Source organism: Triticum urartu, chromosome 5A (genome assembly GCF_056163025.1).
Source record: "Triticum urartu cultivar PI428250 chromosome 5A, HENAU_Tu73, whole genome shotgun sequence".
NCBI classification, from domain to species: domain Eukaryota; kingdom Viridiplantae; phylum Streptophyta; class Magnoliopsida; order Poales; family Poaceae; genus Triticum; species Triticum urartu.
In genome coordinates this window covers 203328322-203348055 of record NC_141877.1, presented here as the reverse complement: position 1 = coordinate 203348055, position 19734 = coordinate 203328322, and the positions used below count along the sequence as shown (strand labels likewise).

Below are 19734 nucleotides of genomic sequence, written 5' to 3'. Positions count from 1 at the left end.
TAGATTATATTTCTATGTAGAATAGGAACCAATACTTCACATTTCAAAAAAAATATATATTAACCTAGACTCAATGAAAGAATTCCTATCTTATGCATCAAATGAAATATCTCTATAGGAATTGAGATGCATGTCATATGAAATTCCTATCCTATGAACCAAAGAAGGCCTTAGCACTGCAAGACGGTACCATTCAATTCTATCATTAGCAATCGATCCAACGGCAGAAGGTACAATACCAAAGACGAAGTATTCTGTAAATGCACAAATGCCACAAGGAAAGTCAAACTTTGCACTCATTCGAATCCAGTAGAGTGAACACTGCAAATTTGCACGATGTCACTTGAGACCAAAATTATTGCTTGACTCCAGAACAACGGTCGGGTAAAAATGGATCATCCTCTCACCTAAGGTTTTAGAGAATTCTTCTAGACATTTCAGCAGCGGGGGAAAAGATAACATATAGTGAGAGACAGGGAAAACCTCAATTCAACTACAGTACATTACATCTGATCTGGAGAACATATATCTTAGCAGTGATCATAGGTACAGTTGGATGAGCTCATCGCTCACAACGGATGGTGTCAGAACACCAAGATCAGTCAAAAGAAGTGTGAGGTACTGGGGAGGAGTATAGTCTCTTGCCGATGTCTCAACTTCCACACCAGCAGGTATCGGAACTCCAAAATCTATCGGTCGATGAGCTGGTGTCATGTCCTTCTGGTCCAGGGGATATAGACGAGCAAACTACAAGAGTATCAAATATACAGGGCTATGTTATCAAACACACTGACACTTCCATCAAGCGATCATCATGCTATAGACAAAAACAGTCATGGATAGTTATATAATACTACCTCCGTTCACAAATAAGTGACGTGGTACGTCTTATTTATGAACGGAGGGAGTAGGATGCAAGTAAGATAAACCATCATTTAATACACTTGTCTACAATCTAGAACTAATTTACTATGTAATCATCAATTGAACTTAAGTTGCGACAGTTTAAGTAGAATAAACTTTGGTGAATACCTACTGCGAGATATAAGAAATCCTGAAATAAGAAATGCAGTAAAGTGATGAATGATTTGTGCAAGTAGTTTCTTGCAAGTTATGACGTGTAGATCTCTGGAGTGCAGAATACTAAGACAAAGTTCCTTAAAATGTACAGGACATATGGCGGATAACAGTGGAAGTTTGAAATGATACTTCCATATCAAATTGCTCTCACATTATGGATGACTGATCAGCTTAAGGATCCATGAAAACTATCTCTAAAAACAATAAAGAAAACGGCAACACCCTAACAAGTCTGAGTCTCCATGTCAAATAGAGGTCCTTACTACTCTGTAAAGAAATATAAGAGCATTTAGATCACTACTTTAGTGATCTAAACGCTCTTATATTTCTTTACGAGGGAGTATATTCTTAAATATACAACAATTTCTACTCGCTGTTCTTAAATATTCAACAGTTATGTTTCATTTATTCCTATTACAGAAAGTAACATGAGAATAGTTTGCAGAGCAACTAGTGAAACAATTTTTAAATAGCCTATCATAGCAGGCAGTACCTTATAACTTTCAGCGGCCACGTATAGAGGTTTATTCATGCTATGAGCTACAAGAGCTATCTGGTAAGTCCCCATCATATTAATAATTCCTCCACTTTCAACAACCCCATCAGCACCAACAAATACCATGTCAACTTCATCCATGGAGTAAGCAACAGCTGAATCAATTAGCACCTTAACAGGAATACCTAATGCTGCAAGTTCATTTGACATTCGTAGGCCAGTTCTGTCTGGTCTGCCCTCTGCAGGTAAATAAACATAACAGACAAACATGAGAAATTGCACTTAACAGACAAGTTGCCACATTGATTATCGTGATTACTAGCCATGAGGTAGGCTAACAACAAAACATTAGAACTGCAACTCTCAGATGATGTAGTGTTAGCACTTAGAGCATACATCCACTCAATATGTACCCATTCAACACGACATCTAACCGCGGAGATTAAAAAAAGGTAAGACATGACTAAAGAACTACTGTATACTAGCATTGCACGTCTGAACGTTACGAAGTGATTTTGGTAAAAGTAGATAAACAGTAGATTGCCTTGTGAAATTATTCAACATGGAGGAAACGCAGAAATGAAATAATAGAAAAGCGTAAACCCCATTGATTGTTGTTTGTGAAAAAACAAAGAGTATGGAACCGGTGGGGATTTTTTTTGGCGAACTATAACTGGTGGGATCCACACTAACTAATCTAACTGTTTACTTTAGCTTCCTTCTCTCCCCATTCCGGCGTTTCCCTTCTAGACTATCTCAAACCCGCTAAGCACGTCCTCTGCTAGCGCTGCAAGCTGGCTTGGGAATCGTGGACCTTTTTATGACAAGGGTGATGTGATGGTTCTAGAAAAGCATGGAAGCAACTGCTGGCTACTGTTCATGTGAATCCTGCTGCTTTCAACTGTTGGATTTAAGATACCAATGATTAGGGTTGATGCTCTAGATTCATTCAAAACTGCTACACTATATAATGGTATAGAAAATAGAATTTCAGTCGAAACACATTAGGGTGCAGTTTCATGCATGAATATGATCTCTGGCCCTCACTACGGTCTACTTTTCGTACACGAAAAAGGTGTTGAGATCAGTCACAACCCTCATTGCGGTCTACTATTCGTACACGAAAAAGGTGTTCAGATCACTCCCAACCCTCACACGCCGTCTACTTTTCGTACATGAAGAAGATGTTGAGATCACCTCAACCCTCATCGCCTTCTGCATGAATACGATCTCCCAAGCCCTCACAGTAAAATATCACAATGATGACCCTGAATGGAGAATACACTGCAAGCGTGTTGAGACCACTGAATAGAAAAAGGACTAGATCAAAATACCTGTGCATAATACACGGAAGAGTTTGCGATTTGAGGCGGCTAGCTTCAGGATTTCCAACACCACTCTGGAATAACCATGTACCAGCATAGTGCACCCATCTGAGATGAAATCCTGGCTGAGCATTGCAATTGTCTTACGGGCCTACACAAATATTCTTCTACCAAATTAGTTCAAAGCATAAACCATCTTACAAGAACAGTGGATAGTAAATTACAGGTAACCTTTAATGATATCTCTCCAAACTTTTCCCCTCGCTCAATTAGGCGTGATTTTGCTGCATCAAATTTCTCATGCTCCAAATGTGATGTTCTTGTTACAAAGCGCATGAACAAATCACAAGCAGCAGACAGAGAAATGGAAGTAGCATCCCAGGACTGAAATATAGACATGTTTTCAGTGTGAATTCAAGTAGTCAGCACCGCATGAGGGCTTCCATAACGAAATGTTCAAAGACTATAAGCAGCTTAATCACTTCATCATTAGACAACACCTACTTGTGAACATAATTCAAACCCTAAGGACTAGAGAGAACATGATGGGTGGAATTTTGTACATGCCACTACAAGCATACCAAACAGATTTTATGCCATTGCAGAAGGGCCTTTATTTCCAACACCACAGAAAACATCGGAGATAGAGCAAAAAGGCAAAGTGGGTTTTAGGGACCTTCAGTTTGTCGGAAGCCTTCTTGAGCTCGATCTCGAGCTCCATCATGGTGGTGGCCCTGCTGGAGCGGATGACGGCGGCGAGCGCCATGATGGCGGCAACCGCCTCGGCGGCCTCCGGCTTGCGCCGCCAGAAGTTGAACTCCTCGATGACGCCGCCGCCGTTGCTCCCGGGGGAGGGGGGTGGGGCGGCGTCGGCGTCGGCGTGCGCATCGGGGAGAGAGGCGGCAGCGGCGGCGTGGTCGAGCCAGTCGCTGGATACGACGGCATGGTGCTCCGCCCGCGTCTGGTAGTAGGCGGAGATGGGGGGTTCGGGGTTAGGGTTTTGGGCGGCGTCGAGCTCCATGGGAAGGAGGGGGCAGGGCAGAGGGGAATCACACTGGTCAGGGAGAAGTGTGTAGGGCGTGGAAAGAGAAAAATTCACTGAAGGTCCTCCTACTCGTCGCGTTGGCCAATTTAATCCTCCGACTTACAAATATCAGAAATACAGTCACGAACTTGTCTTAGGTGGTCATATATCCAATGTACAATTCTTGTACGTACGCGCTGATTTGGCAGTTGACTGGCTTGTCCACATATGCATTGACCGCCAACTCATCAGCACCTAATCTTGTCCGATCAATTTGGGGAAATGCGGGAGTGCCCCCGCCTGGTCAGACCGCATCTGGTCGGCCGCCCCCACTACTAGAGAAAAACTTATGCACATAATCTTAGTAGTAGTGCGATCTGGAGACCAGGTTCTACTGGTACGTAGTAGCAGCGCCGACAGAGAACACACGCTACAATAAAGAAAGTAGTAGTAGCGCGGTCCTCCTAACACACACACTACTACTGTTTATACACGGACCCGACTCCCAGGCACCACCTAGCAGTAGCGCTCTTTACCAGATCACGCTACTGGTATTGTTTGTAGTAGCAACGGGTGTTCCTTGCCCGCGCTATTACTATGGGCACCTTATCCACCCCGTCGTTTCCCCTCTCTCTTCCTTACTCTCCCCTTCACACTCTCGCTTTCTCTACCGCCGTCGGCCGCCGTTGCAGTTGTTGTCACTGAGGTATCTGCGTCTCTCCCTCCTACTCCGGCCGCCTTTCTCTTGTTGGGGATCGTAATAATTTCAAAGAAAAATATCCTACGCACACGCAAGATCATGGTGATGCATAGCAACGAGAGAGAAGAGTATCGTCCATGTACCCTCGTAGACCGTAAGCGGAAGCGTTATGAGAACGCGGTTGATGTAGTCGTACGTGTTCACGATTCGACCGATCCAAGTAACGAACGCACAACACCTCTGAGTTCAGCACACATTCAACTCGATGACGTCCCACGAACTCCGATCCAGCAGAGCTTCACGGGAGAGTTCCGTCAACACGACGGCGTGATGACGGTGATGATGTTGCTACCGAGGCAGGGCTTCGCCTAAGCACTGCTACAATATGATCGAGGTGGATTATGGTGGAAGGGGGCACCGCACACGGCTTGGATCAATCAACTTGTGTGTCCTAGGGTGCCCCTCTGCCTCCGTATATAAAGGAGTGGAGGAGGGGAGGGCCGGCCCTCTACTATGGCGCGCCCTGGGGAGTCCTACTCCCACCGGGAGTAGGATTCGCTCCCTCCATGTAGTAGGAGTAGGAGAAAAGGAAAGGGAAAAGAGAAGAGAAGGAAGGAGGGGGCGCAACCCCTCCCCCTAGTCTAATTCAGACTAAGCCTTGGGGGCGCGCAGCCTCCCCTCTCTTTTTCCCCTAAAGCCCAATAAGGCACATATACTGCCCGGCGAATTCCCTTAACTCAACAGTACTCCGAAAAATACCCGAATCATTCGGAACCTTTCCGATGTCTGAATATAGTCGTCCAATATATCGATCTTTACGTCTCGACCATTTCGAGACTCCTCGTCATGTCCCCGATCTCATCCGGGACTCCGAACTACCTTCGGTACATCAAAACACATAAACTCATATTACCGATCGTCACCAAACGTTAAGCGTGCGGACCCTACGGGTTCGAGAACTATGTAGACATGATCGAGACACGTCTCCGGTCAATAACCAATAGCGGAACCTGGATGCTCATATTGTCTCCTACACGTTCTACGAAGATCTTTATCGGTCAAACCGCATAATAACATACGTTGTTTCCTTTGTCATCGGTATGTTACTTGCCCGAGATTCGATCGCCGGTATCTCAATACCTAGCTCAATCTCATTATCGGCAAGTCTCTTTACTCGTTCCATAATACATCATCCCGCAACTAACTCATTAGTTGCATTGCTTGCAAGGCTTATAGTGATGTGCATTACCGAGAGGGCCCAGAGATACCTCTCCGACAACCAGAGTGACAAATCCTAATCTCGATCTATGCCAACTCAACAAGTACCATCAGAGACACCTGTAGAGAACCTTTATAATCACCCAGTTATGTTGTGACGTTTGGTAGCACACAAAGTGTTCCTCCGGTATTCGGGAGTTGCATAATCTTATAGTTAGAGGAACACGTATAAGTCATGAAGAAAGCAGTAGCAACAAACTAAACGATCATCGTGCTAAGCTAACGGAATGAGTCAAGTCAATCACATCATTCTCTAATGATGTGATCCCGTTAATCAAATGACAACTCATGTCTATGGCTAGGAAACTTAACCATCTTTGATTCAACGAGCTAGTCAAGTAGAGGCATACTAGTGATACTCTGTTTGTCTATGTATTCACACATGTACTAAGTTTCCGGTTAATACAATTCTAGCATGAATAATAAACATTTATCATAATATAAGGAAATAAATAATAACTTTATTATTGCCTCTAGGGCATATTTCCTTCAGTATCCCACTTGCACTAGAGTCAATAATCTAGTTCACATCTTTATGTGATTAGTTCACATCTCCATGTGACTAATACCCAAAGGGTTTACTAGAGTCAATAATCTAGTTCACATCGCTATGTGATTAATACCCAAAGAGTGATCATGTTTTGCTTGTGAGAGAAGTTTAGTCTACGGGTCTACAACATTCAGATCCATATGTAGTTTGCAAATTTCTATGTCTGCAATGCTCTGCATGGAGCTACTCTAGCTAATTGCTCCCACTTTCAATATGTATCCAGATCAAGACTTAGAGTCATCTAGATCGATGTAAAAAGCTTGCATCGACGTAACTCTTTACGACGAACTCTTCTATCACCTCCATAACCGAGAAATATTTCCTTAGTCCTCTAAGGATAATTTTGACCGTTGTCCAGTGATCTACTCCTAGATCACTATTGTACTGCCTTGCCAGAAAAATGCTAAGGTATACAATAGGACTGGTAAACAGCATAGCATACTTTACAGAACCTATGACTAAGGCATAGGGAATGACTTTTCATTCTCTTTCTATTTTCTGCCGTGGTCGGGTTTTGAGTCTCTACTCAACTTCACACCTTGCAACACAGGCAAGAACTCCTTCTTTGACTGTTCCATTTTGAACTACTTCAAAATCTTTTCAAGGTATGTACTCATTGAAAAAACTTATCAAGCGTCTTGATCTATCTCTATAGATCTTGATGCTCAATGTGTAAGCAGCTTCATCGAGTCTTTCTTTGAAAAACTCTTTTCAAACACTCCTTTATGCTTTCCGAAAAAATCTACATTATTTACGATCAACAATATGTCATTCACATATACTTATCAGAAATGTTGTAGTGCTCCCACTCACTTTCTTGTAAATACAGGCTTCACCGCAAGTCTGTATAAAACCATGTGCTTTGATCACTTTATCAAAGCATATATTCCAACTCCGAGATGCTTGCACCAGTCCATAGATGGATCGCTGGAGATTGCTCACTTTGTTAGCACCTTTAGGATCGACAAAACCTTCTGGTTGCATCATATACAACTCTTCTTTTAAAAAATCCATGAAGGAATACAGTTTTGACATCCATTTGCCAGATTTCATAAAATGCGGCAACTGCTAACATGATTCGGACAGACTCTTAAGCATCGATATGAGTGAGAAAATCTCATCTTAGTCAACACCTTGAACTTGTCGAAAACATTTTGCGACAATTCGAGCTTTGTTGATAGTAACACTACTATCAGCGTTCGTCTTCCTCTTGAAGATCCATTTATTCTTAATGACTCACCGATCATCGGGCAAGTCAATCAAAGTCCATACTTTGTTCTCATACATGGATCCCATCTCAGATTTCATGGCCTCAAGCCATTTCGCGGAATCTGGGCTCATCATCGCTTCCTCATAGTTCGTAGGTTTGTCATGGTCTAGTAACATGACTTCCAAAAAGGATTACCGTACCGCTCTGGTGCGGACCATACTCTGGTTGTCCTACGAGGTTCGGTAGTAACTTGATCTGAAGTTTCATGATCATCATCATTATCTTCCTCACTAATTGGTGTAGAGATCACTAGAACTGATTTCTTTGATGAACTACATTCCAATTCGGGAGAAGGTACAATTACCTCATCACGTTCTACATTCCTCCCACTCACTTCTTTCGAGAGAAACTCCTTCTCTAGAAAGGATCCACTTTTAGCAACAAAGATCTTGCCTTTGGATCTGTGATAGAAGGTGTACCCAACAGTTTCCTTTGGGTATTCTATGAAGACACATTTTTCCGATTTGGGTTCGAGCTTATCAGGTTGAAACTTTTTCACATAAGCATCGCAGCCCAAAACTTTAAGAAACGACGGCTTTAGGTTTCTCGCCAAACCACAGTTCATATGGTGTCGTCTCAACGGATTTAGATGGTGCCCTATTTAACATGAATGCAGCTGTCTCTAATGCATAACCCCAACATGATAGTGATAAATCGGTAAGAGACATCATAGATCGCACCATATCTAATAAAGTACGGTTATGACATTCAGACACACCATTACGCTATGGTGTTCCAGGTGGCGTGAGTTGCGAAACTATTCCGCATTGTTTCAAATGAAGATCAAACTCGTAACTCAAATATTCTCCTTCACGATCAGATCACATAAACTTTATTTTCTTGTTACGATGATTTTCCACTTCACTCTGAAATTCTTTGAACTTTTCAAATGTTTCATACTTATGTTTCGTCAAGTAGATATACCCATATCTGCTCAAATCATCTGTGAAGGTCAGAAAATAATGATACCCGCCGCGAGCCTCGACACTCATCGGACCGCATACATTAGTATGTATTATTTCCAATAAGTCAGTTGCTCGCTCCAGTGTTCTGGAGAACGGAGTCTTAGTCATCTTGCCCCTGAGGCATGGTTCACAAGCATCAACTGATTCATAATCAAGTGATTCCAAAAACCCATCCGCATGGAGTTTCTTCATGCGCTTTACACCAATATGACCTAAACGGCAGTGCCACAAATAAGCTGCACTATCATTATTAACTTTGCATCTTTTGGCTTCAATATTATGAATATGTGTATCACTACGATCGAGATTCAATTATCCATTTATATTGAGTGTATGACCATACAAGGTTTTATTCATGTAAATAGAACAACAATTATTCTTTGACTTAAATGAATAACCGTATTGCAATAAACATGATCCAATCATATTCATGCTTAACGCAAACACCAAATGACATTTATTTTAGGTCCAACACTAATCCCGAAAGTATAGGGAGTGTGCAATGATGATCATATCAATTTTGCAACCACTTCCAACACACATCGTCACTTCACCCTTAACTAGTCTATGTTCATTCTGCAACTCCTGTTTCGAGTTACTAATCTTAGCAACTAAACTAGTATCAAATACTGAGGGGTTGCTATAAACACTAGTAAAGTACACATCAATAGCATGTATATCAAATATACCTTTGTTCACTTTGCCATCCTTCTTATCCGCCAAATACTTGGGGCAGTTCTGCTTCCAGTGATCAGTCCCTTTGCAGTAGAAGCACTTAGCCTCGGGCTTAGGTCTAGACTTGGGCTTCTTCACTTGAGCAGCAACTTGCTTGCCGTTCTTCTTGAAGTCCCCCTTCCTCCCTTTGCCCTTTTCTTGAAACTAGTGGTCTTGTCAACCATCAACACTTGATACTTTTCTTGATTTCTACCTTCATCGATTTCCGTATCACGAAGAGCTTGGGAATCATTTTCGTTATCCCTTGCATATTATAGTTCATCACGAAGTTCTAGTAACTTGGTGATAGTGACTTAGAGAATTCTGTCAATCACTATCTTATCTGGAAGATTAACTCCCACTTGATTCAAGTGATTGTAGCACTCAGACATTCTGAGCACATGCTCACTAGTTGAGCTATTCTCCTCCATTTTGTAGGCATAGTACTTGTCAAAGGTCTCATACCTTTCGACATGGGCATGAGTCTGAAATATTAATTTCAACTCTTGGAACATCTTATATGCTCCTGGCGTTCAAAACATTTTTGAAGTCCCGGTTCTAAGCCGTAAAGCATGGTGCACTAAACTATCAAGTAGTCATCATACCAAGCTTTGCCAAACGTTCATAACGTCTACATATGCTCCTGCAATAGGTCCGTCACCTAGCGGTGCATCAAGGACATAATTCTTCTGTGCAACAATGAGGATAATCCTCAAATCACGGATCCAATCCACATCATTGCTACTAACATCTTTCAATTTATTTTTCTCTAGGAACATATCAAAAATAAACGGGGAAGCTATGTGCGAGCTATTGATCTACAACATAGATATGCAAATACTATCAGGACTAAGTTCATGACAAATTTAAGTTCAATTAATCATATTACTTAAGAACTTCCACTTAGATAGACATCCCTCTAGTCATCTAAATGATCACGTGATCCAAATCAACTAAACCATGTCCGATCATCACGTGAGATTGAGTAGTTTTCAATGGTGAACATCATTATGTTGATCATAAATACTATATGATTCACGCTCGACCTTTCGATCTCCAGTGTTTCGAGGCCATATCTGCATATGCTAGGCTCATCAAGTTTAACCCGAGTATTTCTGCATGTGCAAAACTGGCTTGCACCCGTTGTATGTGAACGTAGAGCTTATCACACCCGATCATCACGTGGTGTCTCGGCACGACGAACTTTGGCAACGGTGCATACTCAGGGAGAACACTTGTACCTTGAAATTTATAGTAAGTGATCATCTTATAAAGCTACCGCCGAACTAAGCAAAATAAGATGTATAAAAGATAAACATCACATGCAATCAAAAAAATATGTGACATGATATGGCCATCATCATCTTGTGCCTTTGATCTTTCCAAAGTACTGTCATGATCTCCATTGTTACCGGCATGACACCATGATCTCCATCATCTTGATCTTTTATCAACGTGTCGTCACATGGTCGTCTCACCAGCTATTGCTTTTGCAACTATTGCTATCGCATAGCGATAAAGTAAAGCATTACATGGCACTTGCATCTTATGCAATAAAGAGACAACCATAAGGCTCCTGCCAGCTGCCGATAACTTTAACAAAACATGATCATCTCATACACAAATTTATATCTCATCACGTCTTGACCATATCACATCACAACATGCCCTGCAAAAACAAGTTAGACGTCCTCTACTTTGTTGTTGCAAGTTTTACGTGGCTGCTACGGGCTGAGCAAGAACCGTTCTTACCTACGCATCAAACACAATGCAGTATAGTGATTGCTTTTTGATCTTCAGAAAGAACCCTGTTCATTGAATCCGATTCAAGTAAAGCTGGAGAAACAGACACCCACTAGCCACCTGTGTGCGAAGCACGTCGGTAGAACCAGTCTCGCATAAGCGTACGCGTAATGTCGGTCTAGGCCGCTTCATCCAACAATGCTGTTGAATCAAGAATCAACTAGTGATGGCAAGAAATATGTATATACCCACGCCCACAACTCCTTTGTGTTCTACTCGTGCATATAACATCTATGCATAAACCTGGCTCGGATACCACTGTTGGGGAACGTAGTAATTTCAAAAAAAAAAATCCTACACACACGCAAGATCATGGTGATGCATAGCAATGAGAGAGAAGAGTATCGTCCACGTACCCTCGTAGACCGTAAGCGGAAGCGTTATGAGAATGCGGTTGATGTAGTCATACGTCTTCACGATCTGAACGATCCAAGTACCGAACGCACGGCACCTCCAAGTTCAGCACACGTTCAGCTCGATGAGTCCCACGAACTTCGATCCAGCAAAGCTTCACGGGAGAGTTCCGTCAGCACGACGGTGTGATGACGGCGATGATGTTGCTACCGACGCAGGGCTTCGCCTAAGCATCGCTACGATATGATCGAGGTGGATTATGGTGGAGGGGGGCACCACACACGGCTTGGATCAATCAACTTGTGTGTCCTAGGGTGCCCCCTGCCCCCGTATATAAAGGAGTGGAGGAGGGGAGGGCCGGTCCTCTACTATAGCGCGCCCTGGGGAGTCCTACTCCCACCGAGAGTAGGATTCCCCCCCTTCCATGTAGTAGGAGTAGGAGAAAAGTAAAGGGAAAAGAGAAGAGAAGGAAGGAGGGGGCGCAGCCCCTCCCCCTAGTCCAATTCGGACTAAGCCTTGGGGGGCGCGTAGCCTCCCCTCTCTCTTTCCCCTAAAGCCCAATAAGCCCCATATACTCCCCGGCGAATTCCCGTAACTCTCCGATACTCCGAAAAATACCCGAATCACTCGAAACCTTTCCGATGTCCGAATATAGTCGTCCAATATATCGATCTTTACATCTCGACCATTTCAAGACTCCTCGTCACGTCCCCGATCTCATCCGGGACTCCAAACTACCTTCGGTACATCGAAACACATAAACTCATATTACCGATCGTCACCGAACGTTAAGCGTGCGGACCCTACGGGTTCAAGAACTATGTAGACATGACTGAGACACGTCTTCGGTCAATAACCAATAGCGGAAGCTGGATGCTCATATTGGCTCCTACACATTCTACAAAGATCTTTATCGGTCAAACCGCATAACAACATACGTTGTTCCCTTTGTCATCGGTATGTTACTTGCCCGAGATTCGATCGTCGGTATCTCAATACCTAGCTCAATCTCGTTACGGCAAGTCTCTTTACTCGTTCCGTAATACATCATCCCGCAACAAACTCATTAGTTACATTGCTTGCAAGGCTTATAGTGATGTGCATTACTGAGAGGGCCCACAGATACCTCTCCGACAATCAGAGTGACAAATCCTAATCTCGATCTATGCCAACTCAACAAGTACCATCGGAGACACCTGTAGAGCACCTTTATAATCACCTATTTACGTTGTGACGTTTGGTAGCACACAAAGTGTTCCTCCGATATTCGGGAGTTGCATAATCTTATAGTTAGAGGAACACGTATAAGTCATGAAGAAAGCAGTAGCAACAAACTAAACGATCATCGTGCTAAGCTAACGGAATGAGTCAAGTCAATCACATCATTCTCTAATGATGTGATCCCGTTAATCAAATGACAACTCATGTCTATGGCTAGGAAACTTAACCATCTTTGATTCAACGAGCTAGTCAATTACAGTCATACTAGTGACACTCTGTTTGTCTATGTATTCACACATGTACTAAGTTTCCGGTTAATACAATTATAGCATGAATGATAAACATGTATCATGATATAAGGAAATAAATAATAACTTTATTATTGCCTCTAGGGCATATTTCCTTCATCTCCCTCCTCCCATTACCCTCCTCACTCCTCACTCCTCCCGCTGCCCTCCTCCATCCTACTCCGGCCGCCCTCTCCTCCCTCCTCCCACTGCCCTCCTCACTCCTCCTTCGGCCTCCCTGTCCTCCCTCCTCCTCCTCACTCCTCCCTCCTCCCTCCTCCACCTCTCTCTGTATAGAAATTTTGAGTAAAAAATTAGGTATACAAATTTTTAGTAATAAAAATTAGTTAGAATTTGATTGTAGAATAGGTAGGTAGTATTTTACTAATTTTGTTTATATATATGAACCCTGGGTGTTCATATATATGAGCCCATTTCATCATTAGAGCACTAAATATGAATTATTACTTTTGTAATGCTTGGATAGACAGATCGATTAAACTAGTTTTTAAGTACTGCTTTGGATAGATAGATGGATGGATGGATAGCTGCTAGGGTTAGAACTAGGTTTTACAAATTTTTAGTAAATGTAGGTCTTTTGAATCAGCATAATAATGTTTATTTAATATCTTATAGGGTTTCACTAAGTCCTAATATGAGGATAATGATGTTTTTGTATAAATCAAGGAGCCCCTGCATCATCCCCGCCGTCGTCCCCATCACCGACCCCCTCCGACCTCGAGGTGAGACCAGCCAAATCCCCATGTCGATGATGATGTAGATGTTTTGATAGATGTAGTAGAGTAGTAGCTAGATGAGTAGCCGTGACAATTTCCTTGGAATAGAAAATTTTCAACGTAGGTCTTTCAAATATGATGGAGATTTAGACATGTGATATGTAGTGTTGTGTACTACTAGTGCTTGCCGAAGTGGCCTATGTTTGCAGGGAACACCTCAGAGTGGTCTATGTTTTGCCGGAGTGTTGATTAATTTCCATTCCGGCAAATTTCACGCACCCGATATATGTCCTTTTTAGAAAAGGTCATGCGGGATGTTTCCGTGCATTTTGGCTTGACTTGTGCTAGAATATGTAGGAAATATCGAGCGGTCCAGATTTTCTAGAAAGATAATTAAACGACATTTCGGGTTGACTTTAAGTCTGTTGGGACTCCACCATATATGAGAGAAGAAGAATGCCGACTGTTGTCGTGGGGGTCGTTCTTCCTCTTCTTTCTCGTGATAGACCTTTTGGTAATGCGCGGGAAGGAAGAGAAGAACGACCATCACCGACGGTCGCAAATGTCAGAGAGGAAGAATCCTGACTGTTGTCGTGGAGGTCGCTTCTCCTTCGTTCCCGTGTGCTAGACATTTTGGTGTAATGCACTCGGGAATGAAGGGAGGAGCTACCATCACCGGCGGTCGAAATAACTATGAGGGAGTGTCCACCATATAAACCACATGAGATGAGAGTTTTCATGAAAAGACTCAATAGACTGATAGTCAACCCGTGATGAATAATAATGATCTAATTTAGTTTTTGTAGTACATATATTAAATTTTAGAAGTTTAATCTTTAAATTATGAACATAGGAAATGTCTGACGACGACGATAGGATCCCGGAGTGCGACTACTGCTGCGACGACCGGGATCTGTGCGACAGGCCTCACCTGGTAGACGGTCGGCGCTTCAGTATTAAGCTCGACGAGACCTTCGATGTTGAAATGGTACGCAACGACAAGTCTTTTTTCATAATTAAGCATGACTTCTACTTCTTCAACATGTAATTTCCGTCTTTTACAATTCGACTAGCTTATCCCATGCCATGCAAGACACTATGTCTTGGAGCATCTGAATTTCAAAGATAGTTCGTCTCAGGACCCATCATGGTTATGCTTTTGCTGTAAAGCTATACAATTCGGAGAGCGTATCCCATTTTGGTTGCTCGAATTGGGAAGCACTGTGCAAGGCATATGATTTTCAGGAGGGTATGCATGTCACCTTCGATCTTGGTGATCCTGAAGATGACATGGACGAAGATAATGTCGATGAAGATAATATCGATGAAGCTAATATCGACATTTGGGTCCTTGTTGATACGCTTCCACTTCTACCTCTATGTGAGTTTCTCAAACATATTTATTAAGTAATTTATATTGTCTATTTCAAAATAGTTGAGAGCTTATTTCCATTGACAGCCACTAGTGTGCGTCGGTCCTAAACAAACGGTTTTTAACCCCTTTCCGCGACGACATTTGGAACCGTCGCCAAGTGAGTGTGGGCGATAGGGGGGTCCTTCCCACACGACCCAGAAACCGTCGGGGACATGGAGCCTTCATGCATACAGTTGTCCCAATATAACCGTTTCTGATATCTCGAATATCCCAAATGCTTCATCCTTGCTACTCATTTGTGCTCGCATTGCCATCACAGTCGGAGTTTTGTGGTTCTGCCTAAAACCAGGCAGATTCCAGGCACAGGAGTTTTCTAGGCACAGGAGTTTTACGATGCCTAGCACATCACAAACAGTTCATGATTATAAACCGTGTACGATAGGTAGACAACCACACATATTTAGTTTTTCCGCACTGTATGCGATAGTTTTTGACATCACACACGCTTTGCAAACGGCAACTGTGTGCATGCTTGCACACGTTTCCTCTCTATGAACCGTCTCGGATTATGGTGTATATCGCAAACGTTTGTGTTTTACCAACCATGTGTGCCATAATGACCCGCACAACGTAATTTCACCCTAATTTAATTACCGCTATTTAAAATTGTACCTAATTTAAACTTGAAAGTAGGCTATAGCTTTATTCATATCCATCAGGTTCAAACAACCAATGCATTATTGATTCACAGGTACATATGTTTAAGAATTACATAATCACCAAATAAAGAATGATGTACCATGGTTCTATACTTGTACTATTATAGATGGTAAAGAAAGAGGCGACAGACATTCCAGTTGCTGAACAAGGTGAAGTGGAATGGCCCTATTGTGCTCTCTTGGATGCAGAAGGCATGCAAGACTCTAGTACAACCCCTTGCGATGGCCGGCCGCCAATCATGTATTTTGAGAGGTAATCTTGAGTAAACTGCTTCAGGATCCACTGCAAAAGAAAAAAGCTTTAGATATTGTCATCTAACACAACTCATTACAGGCAGTAAAAAGAAGGCTACAGGGTTCTTACTTACCATCCTGCAGTTCATTGTTGTCTTGCATAAAGTGTAAACAAATAGTTCGATTGACATCTTTTGACCCATTTTAATAACAATCTTTATCAGTTTCCTCACTTGATGCTGGTTCATGAATATCTCATTGCCCCATACGCAGAAAGGGTCGAAGTGTGGATCTTCGGCAATGATATATGTACCTAAAAGCACCAAGTTAATATTAGAAGCTAAACAACAATTGAAAAATGATGTAGTATAACACTCCATCCATCCCATCATATAAGATTTTATTACATGTATATCTAGACATCATCAGAACATTAAGGTAACACTCTTCCTTGTTGCTATGTAGCCCGGGATTGCATATTTAGTCATTCAGTACAATGCATGTTGCTAAACAACAATTGAAAAATGAAAAGGCATGTTAAACTAAGCTGAACTACTTTCGGTAGAAGTAGAGGTCGAGCCAATCCTTCCTCGTCATGTATGGTGTGCCGCGAGCCGGGTCCGGGCCAGTACCGTCGTCGGGGTCATTGGGGAAGGCACTCCTCCACTCGTCGATGTTGATCTCCTCATCCTCGTGGCCCACCTCGATGCCCTCCGCGTCGCCGTCGCCACCGCCTTCGACCTCGTCATCAGAGGAGAGCGTAATAACCTCGCCGCCCTCCGCACCGCCGTCCTCGCCGCCTTCGACCTCATCATTGGAGGAGAGCGCGATAACCTCGCCCCCTCCACGTCGGCAAAGATCGCCCACTCCGCCTCCATGAGCTTTGGGTGTTGCCGGCGGAGCTCTTGCATGTAGGCCTCGTTGGCGGCCTCGGCCTCGAGGCGCTCCCACGCCTCGCGGTCCTCCCGTGCCATAGCCGAGCTCACCACCCTGGCTCCGGCGGAACGAGGTCGACCGAACATGTGCCGAAGGGGAAATTGAGCCTAGCCGCCGCGCTGTGGTAGCGGACCTGCAAGCGGTCGTACTCCATGGTCGCGAGCTCAGCCGTGTGGAAGCTACCGAGCCACCGGCGGGTGTGGGTCTCTTGATCTGTAATCTCAGCGACCCACGTCCCCCACCGCCGCTGTCGGAAGGACTTCGTTGGCTGCCGGGTCTGGGGGAGGACGGGTAAGTTCTCGAACCGGCGTAGGGCACGGTGATGGGCGGATCGGGGACCGGCGACGGCGGATCGGGCCTGCGGAGGACGACGGGGACACCTCGGTGGCCACCTCGCCGGCGTCGGGCGAAAAGGCCGTGATAAACCTCTTTTTGGCCATTGGCTCCTCGAGCTCCCCAGCACACAGGCAGAGGTTGAGGATGGAGGCGTCGGCGATGGTGGCGACCTACCAATGGTTTCGATGGTTGTGTGTGTCTGTGTGAGCGGAGGTTGTGTTTGAGGAAATACCACGGCAACTAAAAAATTTACTAGGTGGGAGTAACAAGGCGGGGCTACTAAAAATTTGGATCAAGGGTGAGCAGATATTTTTGAGATTGCGAGGGATGCAGAGGCGGGATTAAAGTGCCGGGGCTACTAAAAATTTGAATCAAGGGACTGAAGCAGAGCGGGAGTAACAGACATCGCACACGGTCCGCACATACTAATCGTGTGCTATCAAACATTAAAACCTTCCAGGCGGTAGATATTTTCGAGACTGCGAGGGATGCAGAGGCGGGAGTTTTTGGGGAGCGAGCTAGTGTGCTTGACATGCCGGCTGTGGACTGTAGCCGATGCACATTCTCGCATAAGCCATAGGCGTACTATATACACCGACAATGCTCCAAGATATTTTGTACTACATCTCACATGGTTGGTGATATTAAACTGTGTGGGGTCTACTTGATTTGAATTACAAAATGGGGTCACAGCGGCAATGGACGCTGTTTGAATTGCTAGACCTTTTATCTGCAGTGAACATGTAACTATATGTGTGTCGTAAAAGAATTGGAATTATTCAGGGTTCGTTTGGACATTTTATACATTAAACTGGTTTTCTAGCCATTTCAAGTGCACAATTCAAAATTAAACTACATGCACATGCTCCGGTGCATACAAATTGGTTGAAAAATCAAATACGTGCCCTTCAGTGCATGCTTAGGTCCCATGCAAGAAATGGGAATGAATTTTTTGGGGTTCGTTTGGCCTTTTTATACATTAACTGGGTTTTCTAGGCATTTTATGTGCATAATTCAAATTTGAACTACAAGCACATGCTCCAATTCACTAAAGTTGGTTGAAAAATCACATGTGTGTCCTTGGATGAATTTCTAGGTCCCATGCAAGAGATGGGAATGAATTTCAAACACCAGGGAAATGTTGATTGCCGGCAAAATGTTGATATACCTGGTTTTTAAATTCTAGTAAATCCAAAACTCGTCTGAAATTCATGAAACTTGGCATGCTATCATGGAGCGGCATCAACATGCCATGGTGAAAATTTTGTCCCATTTGGGGCTGGTTTAGGTATAAGCTTCTCACAAATTAGAGCTTCTCACAACAAGCATGATGGTTTCGATGGGGAACGTACCACCTTTGGGGACGGGATGATATCCATTGCCTCTTATTGCTTTCAAAAATTTTCTAGTGTCAACATAGAACAACAAGAGTGTTGTGTTTAATCTTGGAATTTTTAGGGGTTCGTTTGGCCTTTTTTATATATTAACTGGGTTTTCTAGGCATTTTATGTGCATAATTCAAATTTGAACTACAATCACATGCTCCAATGCACCAAAGCTGGTTGAAAAATCACATGTGTGTCCTTGGGTGAATTTCTAGGTCACATGCGAGAGATGGGAATGAATTTCAAACACTAGGGCACTACTGATTACCGGCAAAACATTGAGATACCTGGTTTTTAAATTCTAGTAAATCCAAAACCCTTCTGAAATTCATGAAACTTGGCATGCTGTCATGGAGCGACATCAACATGCCATGGTGAAAATTTTGTCCCATTTGGGCCATGTTTGGGTATTAGTTTCTCACAAACCAGAGCTTCTCACAACAAGCATGATGGTTTCGGTAGGGAATGTACCACCTTTGGGGACGGGACGATATCCGTTGCCTCTTATTGATTTCAAAAACTTTCTAGTGTCAACATATAACAACATGAGTGTTGTTTTAATCTTGGAATTTGTCGGGGTTCGTTTGGCCTTTCTTATACATTAACTGGGTTTTCTAGGCATTTTGTGTGCATAATTCAAATTTGAACTACAAGCACATGCTCCAATGCACCAAAGTTGGTTGAAAAATCACATGTGTGTCCTTGGGTGAATTTCTAGGTCCCATGCAAGAGATGAGAATGAAATTCAAATACCATGGCACTGTTGATTGCTGGCAAAACGTTGAGATGTCTGGTTTTAAATTCTAGTAAATCCAAAACTCGTCTAAAATTCATGAAACTTGGCATGCTATCATGGAGCGGCATCAACATGCTGTGGTAAAAAAATTGTCCCATTTGGCGCAGGTTCGGGTATAAGCTTCTCACAAACCAGAGCTTCTCACAACA

At 43.2% G+C, this 19734-nt stretch overlaps 1 protein-coding gene across 2 annotated transcripts; it reads right to left on the bottom strand.

Annotated features, from left to right (window-relative positions):
- Window positions 1-278: 278 nt before the first annotated feature.
- Window positions 279-4002, bottom strand: LOC125508256 (uncharacterized). 2 transcript variants are annotated; one of them, XM_048672907.2, is made up of 5 exons: window positions 3578-4002; window positions 3133-3285; window positions 2911-3052; window positions 1574-1815; window positions 279-747 (listed from the first exon to the last, which is right to left on the bottom strand). In XM_048672907.2, the coding sequence occupies exons 1-5, from the start codon at window positions 3920-3922 to the stop codon at window positions 541-543; spliced, it is 1089 nt and encodes a 362-aa protein (XP_048528864.1). In that variant the 5' UTR covers window positions 3923-4002; the 3' UTR covers window positions 279-540. The 2 variants fall into 2 exon arrangements, with proteins under 2 accessions (XP_048528864.1, XP_048528865.1); XM_048672908.2 differs by lacking the exon at window positions 3133-3285.
- Window positions 4003-19734: the final 15732 nt, after the last annotated feature.